Genomic DNA, 9,524 nt, shown 5'->3' with positions numbered 1-9,524 from the left:
AAAACATATAGCTTCTGTACTTGAGTAAAAAACAGTCGCAAGCTATATGGCCCATGAAAAATAGCAGCAAGAACTCACACATAGATCATCATAATTTTGGAGCAAAGATGACGCCTTAAAACTTCAATTAAGAAGCTGCGTGGCTGATATCTAAACTGAAAGTCTATCCTGTGTCAAATTCGGGTCGGGTTTTGATCGAATCCGCATCCATCGACCTAATGGTACCCATCCGCCGGAAGAAAGGGGCATTTTCGTCATTCGAACGTTAAACAGTAGCGCAAAAACCCTTAGATAAGGGTAGTCTAGTAATTTCATCTTGGAGATTGAAGAAAATCCCCCACGAAACCCGTCGGCTTCGGTAGCTCTTCCAGAACAATTCCTTACCGAGAGAGAGAGAGCGAGGCGAAAGGCGAGAGTGATGGCGGCGGTGAGGGCGGGCTTCCGGCGGCTTTTCTCCATCTCTGCCTTCTCTCCTCCGCTTCCCGCAGCCGCCGCTTCGGCGGCCGAGCCGTCGTCCAACCTCTTCGTCTCAGGTGAGTCCCAGCACGTTCTCGCACTCTCGCCCTCCATTTGATCATCTGGTGAGGTTCATGTTTTTGATTTCTAGGGTTTTTATATGCTTGATGTTCCGCTTGGACATTAGACCCGGAAATGTGTAACTTTATGGTAGAATACCCTATTAATTGAAAATTTGTGTTTTTATTTTACAAAGACTCTTCTTGGGGTTTAGATCCCCAGAGGAAAATTTTCTTTTTCCTTTGTAATGATCGATGTTAGTCTCTTCTTTATTTCCGTTGTTGAAGAAATCAGAAGAACATGGCGCCCGGGGGGGGGGGGGGGGGGGGGGGTTGGGTGAGGAGGTGCAGGTTGTAATTTTTTCACTATAAGGGGTCCTTAAAGTTGGACTATTTAATATTTGATGTATAGATTTTTTGTATGGTGAAAGATCCCTGGTGCGACTGGCAGACTCTGGTGTGGATAAGGGGTGGAGAGAGGATGTTAGACTGGCAGTCGGGAGAAGTAGATATATCTTATTAAAAAAGAATTAGTTGTTTAACAATACAATATGAAATTATTTGATAATGATGGTCAGGTTAGATGCCGGTATAAGGTTGCATAGCTGTTTGTATGATCATGGTGAAAAACAAGGTTTTAAATACCACTGGATGGGGCCATTCTGGTTTTTCCGTGAGATAGTAGCACAAACTATTAGTGCAAAGAAGATGTAATTATGGCGAGGGAGGATGTTACATTCCAGGCTATGCATGTATATTGTGAAGCCAATGGGGCGGCCGACTGGGTGGTGGCATATGTTGCAAGCCACTCAGGAGGTACCCTATGGACTGGAGAGAGAGAGATGCCCGGAGCACTTCAAGATCTTTTGTTTTCCGATTCTATTAGGTGTATTCATACCCGTGATGTATGGAATGCCCGTTTTAGCAAAAAAGAAGAAGAAGAAGAAGATGTAATTGAATATTTTACAAGGAAAGGATAGTAAGGGCATAAGCAAGCCTTCATGCATATGGTGTTCCCTGGAGTAGTAAAAGGAAATCTAAGATATCGTTTTTCCATAGATAGTAACAACAGGTTTCTTCATTGTATTGGATTTGTGTTATCTTTCAAGTTCTTTGTCAAGCGTCTGACTTTGGTGCGATTTCATCTATTTCTTAAGTGGAACCTTTCTAACCTTTGATTTAAGATCTAGCCCAAGAACAGGTAAACCATGTAAAAATTTCGAGTATCTTTTTCTCTATCTGTGTTATATTTTTCTACCTCTTTCTTGATTTGCATGACTTCATGGAAGTAGAACAAAACCACGTGGTAGGTTTTTGGAGGTTATTTCAGTGCTTTTGCATAACCAAGTAGTAATAAGCCTGTCTTTGTGCTATGCTTAATCATCTGAGATAACTATTATAGATATAGAGTACCAAATTTGAGGTGCAAAAGTATGATGTGAAGAAAAATTTGTCCTCTGGTAATTAAGTTTTGGGTTATAATTTAATATAACTTTCATGGAAGAACACTTGGCAAAAAATGTCATTTCTGTTTACAGCAAGGAATTGATGAAATTTGACTTTGAAACTTTCAGATATTCAACTATGTTTTGCGTATGAATTTCCATAGATATTTATAGAGAATTCAGTGGTGAAGCATTAAGTCTTTACTTGAAATTTGCAAGAGCGAGTTAAAAAAAACTATATAAGATTTGAGATGTAGATAAATATATTAATATCCTCAATTGCTTCAATATCTTTAGAAAAATTATATATAAGCTTACAGGTATTAATATGAAGATTGAGAATGATGCTAGGTGCTTATATTGTTGCTATATCTTCCATTTATGTTGTGTGCCAAGGAGTATTGGTGTGATTAGGATTTTTGAAGTCTCAGATATCGGAAACTTATGTTCAGAATACAGTTTGTAGGCTTCTGTTTAGCAATTGTTCTTCTTATTTGTTAAGGCTTTTTTTTCTAGTGGGTTTTCAGTCCTAATATGAGTAAGATGATTGTTTAATTGTCCAACCTTAGGCTGACTTAGCAGTGTTTTTAAGTCCCCTTTTTCTCATGAGTGTAAGAAGTGAATTTGATGTCTTTTTATGTAGAACCCCAGAACATACAAGTTCTACAAATTTTTTAAAGTGTGTGGCTACTTTTCGTTGGAAGTGATCTGTAGTAGGATAGAGGAGACTAGGTTGACCTGGAGTTCTGTTTTGAGTCAAACTATTTAGAGCTCTAGATTCACTAAGAATAACTTGGGAGTGCTGTTGTAATTAGAAAATATTGTACAATTTTCAGAACATTTTTGGTTACTTTTTGTTAGGATAGTGAGTTAAGGTAGAAGAGCTCAAGTCTGACTAGGAGTCTTGTTTTGAGTCAAATTAGTTGGAGCTCTAGATTCGTTATACTTGGGAATTCTATTGTGATTAGAAAGCTTTGTTTTATTGTTGCTTAATTGTTTTTACATATGGTCCATGGTAAGTGATGAAATGATTTATGAGTTATTTGGAATGAGTTAGCTCCTTTGTGGAAGCTCAGTCCCTCAATTGTTCTCTTTTTTCCTTTTAACTTTTCCTATATTCCAACTGCTTACTTTCTCGCTTGCCTCTCCAATTGCCTCTTTTTGTATGTTATTTCTTGTTATAAAGGGAACTTTCAGATTATCCAGATATGATTTTTTTCCTTAGCAAGTTAGAGATTTATTTTTGGCCTTAATGCTAAGGCGCTGCATTATGTATTGCTAAGTTGGAGGATGTAACCATTATGGCCCGGTCTATGAAGAAAAGGGAAGCCTTGTTGGGGTGAGTTGTTTCAGTGGGAATGGAAGGGATGCAAAAACTTAGCATTGGTTGAGGAGAAAGAGTGTTACTTGCCATTTTCATTAGAAACAAGGGCACTAGAAGCGCTGGGAAAGGCTAAAGAAAGAAAATGCATAGGTATTTCTATGCAATATCTGGAACAAAAAAATATATCAAACAATAGGTGACTGGTCATTTCTTCTGATTTGTAATGAAGAAATTATCCATGTGCGATAGTAGATTTTGGACCCAAAAAGTATACTTGTAAAATAATGACGCTTTCAACATCATGCTGGCCCATGTATGGTAAAATGAGTCTTTTAAGGAAAAATATGACTTATTAGACTGAGAGTGTGACAATGTGGATAAGGTGCATGATGTTTTATCAGAGCATCAGTATATGTGGAAGACACACCAAATTTAAAATAAATTTAACATATCTAAGGATAAGAAGATATCAATATGTGGAGCTATGATCCTTACGAGTTCCTTGGGTATAATGGACAAAAAATGGAAACCTGAAAGCTCTTTGGGGAACACATTAACAAATGGACTTATAGGATCTCCAGCCATATATGATAACTCGTACTTGAGTACTTCATGGAAGTTTAAATGTAAACTTGCATTTTGTTTTGCATCACCGAAGCACTGAAACCTGCTTTTCTTTCTCATTGCTACAAGTCAACTTCTCAAGTGCTATTAATTTTTTATATGACTCCATGAGCAACATATGATATTGACTTGCATAACTAAATAAATTTATTAAAAGTTGACTAGTATGGTTTGATATATTTTTATATGATCATAGTCTTATCGTTTGAGAATCCATGACCTGGGAGTCATGGGTTCAAAACACAGAGACAACCTCTTCACATGCAGGTCTGCATACATCTGACCCCTCTATACCTTGTAATAGTGAGAGCCTCATGCAGTGGCTTCCCTTTTCGGTTGTAGATTGAGAAGTATATCCAATCAACAAGCCCTAGCCCTTCTATGTAGAGTTGTTTTCATAGATCAAGTATCACCTATCTGTGCAGCTATTTAGAAGTATTTCCTGCATATGACTTAGTATTTCTCCAACTCTACTTGCATGGGAAGTTGTGCTTTCTTCTTATATTCCATTTTTACCATTAGCTCTACTCTTTTGCAATTTTATAGTTTCAAATGGATGCTAATAATTGCAGTCATTTTTCTTTTTTTCTTTAGTCTTTTTTTTCTATGCTCAAGTATCCAATTGAATCATTATACTATCCCACCATTTGCTGCACCAAATCTTTACATTCGGCCTAAATTTAAATATTATGTGTATTTGATGTGGATCATAGCCATTCATAGAATCATGTACCACATTACCCTGATAAAAATAAAATGACGGGGAATCATGTGATAGCAACCACTCCGTTTAGTTGGACACATCATATCCATCCATAAATTCAGTTATGTGCACTTCATCCTTCAAATGTTTAGTCTAAATAATGTGTCCAGAAAGTTGTGCGATTAGGTAGTGATGCATACAAAAGCATCAGCCTAGGTTTTTATGCAGCCGAGTGCTGCTAATAACACTCTATTAGCTATGAGAATTCTCTCTTTCTTAGTTACCCTGTGGGTGTCTATTTTTCCCCTCTCTTATTCAGTCAATTATTATCTGTAAATGTCATTGTAATAAGATTTTATTGGCTAGCCTTATTACTTTCCTAATTCTAACAAAAAAGAATGATTTGCAGGGCTTAGCAAGCGTACTACATCGGAGGGACTCAATGAAGCGTTTTCAAAGTTTGGTCAAGTAGTCCAAGGTATCTGTTTCTTCTTAAGGACTTCTATGAGGGACCCCATCCACAAGATGCTAACTGTAATTTATGTGCATATTACAGCAAGGGTTGTGACTGATCGTGTATCAGGATATTCTAAAGGTTTTGGTTTTGTAAGATACACAACGGTAGAAGAAGCAGCAGAAGGCATAAAAGGCATGGATGGCAAGGTAAGTTGGTCGTAGTTTGTTATTTTGAATCATGTTTACACTAGAATGGCACACCCACTGGATTTGTTCAGACTAAGTGTATTAATTAAAGAGGGGAGTGCATCGTAGAGGTAAGCCTCACAGCCTCTCTTTTGAGGCATTTGCATTATACACAGTAAAGATAATTTATTTTCCTAGTGCCACATTTTTAGTGATCTTCACTGCATAAATGAGTCACATGAATGGCATTTTGATCCTTCTAGACCAGGGAAAATTCAATTTGTGGACCCTGATAACCAAATGCTCAAAAAATTTGCCAAAGGTTTAAAAATTTAGGGCTTGTTTGGATGTACTGGCAAAATTTACCAAAGGTTCAAAAAATTGCAGGAACTGATTGATGCTGTTGGATATACCATGATGATGATTAACGATGGTTCCATTTGGTATTGTCGACTGGCTGGTTGTGGAAAAATATACAGGAATTATCTGCTGTAGTCAAAACTAACTGAAAATATTACTCCAAGCTAGCTTGACTTGGATTTAACGTGTCCTAACTAGATCTTTTGTATTGCATCTGGCAATGATTTCTTGCTTAAGAAACTAATTAATGAATTGAACACAAAGAACCATCAGAGATTATGGTAACATAAGAGAATCCACTTCTTAAATCACGAGAAATGTTTCAAAACAAACAAAAATGCTGGTTAGTCATAGACTAATAGTCTGACTGATGTCTGTATTGTTATGTCTTCTTCCACTTAATTTTATCTAAATATTGTCTAACACTCTAAAATACCCTTATGAATTATATTAGAGGGTACCAAGGCATATTTCTATCAAACTTGAATGTCAAATGTGTTATATCAATGCCTTGGTGAATATTTGATAGAGCAAGAAGCTCAATGCAAATGGATCTCTATGAATAAAGAGATGGAATTCTGAATATTACCAAACTGTCAATTTTTTGAACAAGGACAGCTGCAGGCAACTATGTAATGCATATATATATCAGATTGCACTGATAAGGACAACCAAATATCTCTGCGTTTCCATTAAGATCTCTTTGACCTTAAAGAATTATATACCTTATAGCACCATGGGCCAGAGGGTTCAGTAATTCTTTATAACCTTTTCTCCACCAAAGCACCTCTTCTTGTCTGCTGCAAATTGTTGCTTCTGGAAGAGTTTTAGCCGAGGGTGAAAGTTGGGAGTCTTTTAATCATGAAAGGATATTTTGTGGTGGGCCTACCTCAGCCTTTCGTGTGAGATTTCTATGTTATTGCAGCACTCTTCATGGCTTAGAGTCCTTACTCGAGTTCTATGCCTGCCTACTTATATAACTGCAATTACCACTACTAGCGGGGGCATAGCTGTTACTTATCTTCTTTCACTAGACAATACAGTAAAATTTTGATCAATATTGAATGGAACAACTCATGATCAATCTTCCCTCTATTTAGATTATCAATCTGAACCCCTGAACAGAGGTAATAGAAAGAGGAGGGGAACAATGAGAGACATGAAGGAATTGTTTTAAGAGATGGGGGTATAGGGTCTTTTCCAAAAAAGTAATCAAAGGGGATGCTGGAGTTGTTTGACTCTTCAAGGTGCGCGTCACTCACAAAACATGGGGTAAAAAAATCTAAAAAATGCTAGATTTTCATTTTTCCCATAGAATCCCTTCTTTCTATGGTATTTTAAACGTTTAAAATCCTATCCAAACAATTTTCTAGATTGAATTCACATGGTTTAGGATTCCTTTAGTAATGCCCTGCTATGAAAAGCTATGGGAAAAGAGTGCATCCAAACATGCCCTTCAATTGTGCAACTTGAAATATGCTATTCAAAATTTATCAAGACTTCCCTGTTGGTTTCCTATAGATTGTGATTCAGATAGCCTTGAGGCGGCTTAACTTATGCATATGTATTTCCTCCATATTTTACTCTTTTAGCACCACCATTTTCTGTGCAGTTTCTGGATGGTTGGGTTATTTTTGCTGAGTATGCTAGACCCCGGCCGCCTCCACAAGGACCGCCACAACCTTAAACACCAGCACTGCCGCTTCACATGTCAGAGTCTTCATCTGGCTATCAGTAGAGGTTTGAGGACCTCCAAAGATTTTGATATTTATGGGAGCAAGACAGTTTTCAAATGTTTGAATGAGTGCCTTGATTGCACTGATTGTCATTTGGTGGGAAGCAGGACCTATTTGATGATGTAATGGAAGTATGACGCATGTTTGAAAGACTTATTATATAGACCTATAATTTGCTTATGGATTTGCATCCGTGTATGTGCTAACTTGAATGCTAAGAATCGACATAAAGCTTTTTATGGGTCTGTCATAAGGTATTTTATAGTGATGTTTGTTTCAGGCTTCGCCCTATTTATCTTGCAGCATGTCTCAACATTTACAAATCTGGTTGGTGTTATATTGATGTAGAATAAATAATGACTAACAGAAAGCTGGACCAGTTCATAATCTAGAGGGCATGCCAATTTTTGAAGTCCCTAACTGTCCTCAATTTCCAATCTATCATGTGGACCGATGGAAATAAGATTTGGCACCGATCTTTTGGTACCTTTTATTGCATTCTCTCCAATATTTCTTCAATCAAATGATCAAGCTCTTGCAATGGAGTTCAATTTTGTAACATTGATGATTGATCCACTATGGCTTAGGTACTTTTTTGTAGCTTTGTCCTCTTATTGCATAAGATTTCTCCTGATTGGTTTTCTTTGGTTCACACCAAGGACTTTATGAAGAAGGCAAGACCATCTTCCAACTGAAGACTGATCATGACAGTGTTTAGAAGGGGGATTATTTGGTTCTGCCATAAGATTGAACCTCTCAAGAGTTCCTGGTTAGCAATTATTCTCTGAGGAAAAATTTATATTTACTATAAATTTGTGAATGTACTATTGTACATGTGGTTTATTCAAATTTTATACTTTCAAGTTTCAACTTGCTGATAGTAAATTTAAAGATAAATCACTAGTGAAAAAAAGTAAAGCGTTTATGCAAAAACATGTAATTAATTTTTTTACAGATAAATTTATTTCATCAATCTCTTTGATAAGTGTTGCAGCAAAAAGACTGCATGGAGATCCCCAGCATCAATCTTCACATTTCTTCAGGACGCGGCTTAGAGTTCCCAAGGTAACTGTAGAATGAGGGACCCGCTAGGAGATCAGAAAGCTTAGGGAGGGAAACCCCATAATGATGGTAAGGCTAAAAAATATGCTAAAATATACCACTTCAACTTGAGTCCCAAGTCAATTCATGTCATATGGCCCACTTCTGCCATTCTAAGATCTTGGCGACATGTGAGTACAAATCCATATGCCATCTAAGCAATCACTTCGAACAAACTATTGTAAAGAAGCTTGCTAAGTATGATCGTGAGGCTTGATTAATGATACCATTCTGTCTAAATACCTGAGCAATGTTGTAAGTGATGATGACAGGGTTCTCAATCTCCCAGATTTACATCAACGGTGTTTAAAGATGAAGATTTCCCATCTTAGTTCTAAGAGTTTGTGTCTAAAGATCTTTTCTCATACTTAAATATTGTTATATAACATAGGTTATAGCTAGAAAGGGTGTCATCGTTATTTCTAATTTTCGAAGTATCCTAATGTTTGAAGGGTTCTGGGGCTGAGCTGAGGATGGCATGAGCCGGCCCAAGTTATATTTAGTGTGTGTTGTAGGCTAGTGCGATACTACTTGAGGGAGATTCGGCTATGGTTATTAGATGAGTTCGGTGGATTGCTGGCGGTGTGCACGAATGTCACTCCCTGATTCGAGACATTGCAGAGTGAGTGGTCTGGTATGTGACCAACTACTCTAGAGATATTCTTTAGGTTGGAGAGAGTGAGCTGCCTAGTAGGCTTTGGAATATGCTATATTTTGATCTTTTTGAATCATCTTCCAACAAAGAGGAGAGGACAGAGCTATTATTGGTCTTGGTCTGCACATGAGAGCTCCTCTGATTGTGCCTTTCCGAAAATTACTTTGACCCGCAAAACTCATCCATATCAGAATTGTATGAATCATCCGGTTCGGTAAAAAAAAACAAAAAGAAACGTTTGAGGGAAATCATCCAACTCCCAAGTCAGTGCGGTCCCCACAAACTCACAACACGTTGAGCCACCCAATCGAGCAAGATTTTGCTGCTGGGCACAGAGACAAGCGGATCCACCTCACAACCCTCACAAGAAACGTATTTTTAGGTGTAAGAATATCACAATCCATACGAGCACTCACACA

At 37.5% G+C, this 9,524-nt stretch overlaps 1 protein-coding gene across 1 annotated transcript; it reads left to right on the top strand.

Moving 5' to 3' along the window:
* The first annotated feature begins 365 nt into the window (after positions 1-365).
* On the top strand, positions 366-7,640 carry LOC103709927 (organelle RRM domain-containing protein 2, mitochondrial-like). Its single transcript, XM_026805749.4, has 4 exons — positions 366-533; positions 5,021-5,089; positions 5,168-5,274; positions 7,226-7,640. Exons 1-4 carry the CDS (start codon positions 419-421, stop codon positions 7,298-7,300), a joined length of 366 nt encoding a protein of 121 aa, XP_026661550.2. The 5' UTR covers positions 366-418; the 3' UTR covers positions 7,301-7,640.
* Positions 7,641-9,524: the final 1,884 nt, after the last annotated feature.

The sequence above is a fragment of the Phoenix dactylifera genome, chromosome 14 (genome assembly GCF_051530095.1).
Source record: "Phoenix dactylifera cultivar Ajwa chromosome 14, Ajwa_hap1_PhDact_Kaust_v1.1, whole genome shotgun sequence".
NCBI classification, from domain to species: domain Eukaryota; kingdom Viridiplantae; phylum Streptophyta; class Magnoliopsida; order Arecales; family Arecaceae; genus Phoenix; species Phoenix dactylifera.
Note: the sequence above shows the minus strand (reverse complement) of the source record. Positions and strands in the feature narration are given on the sequence as shown.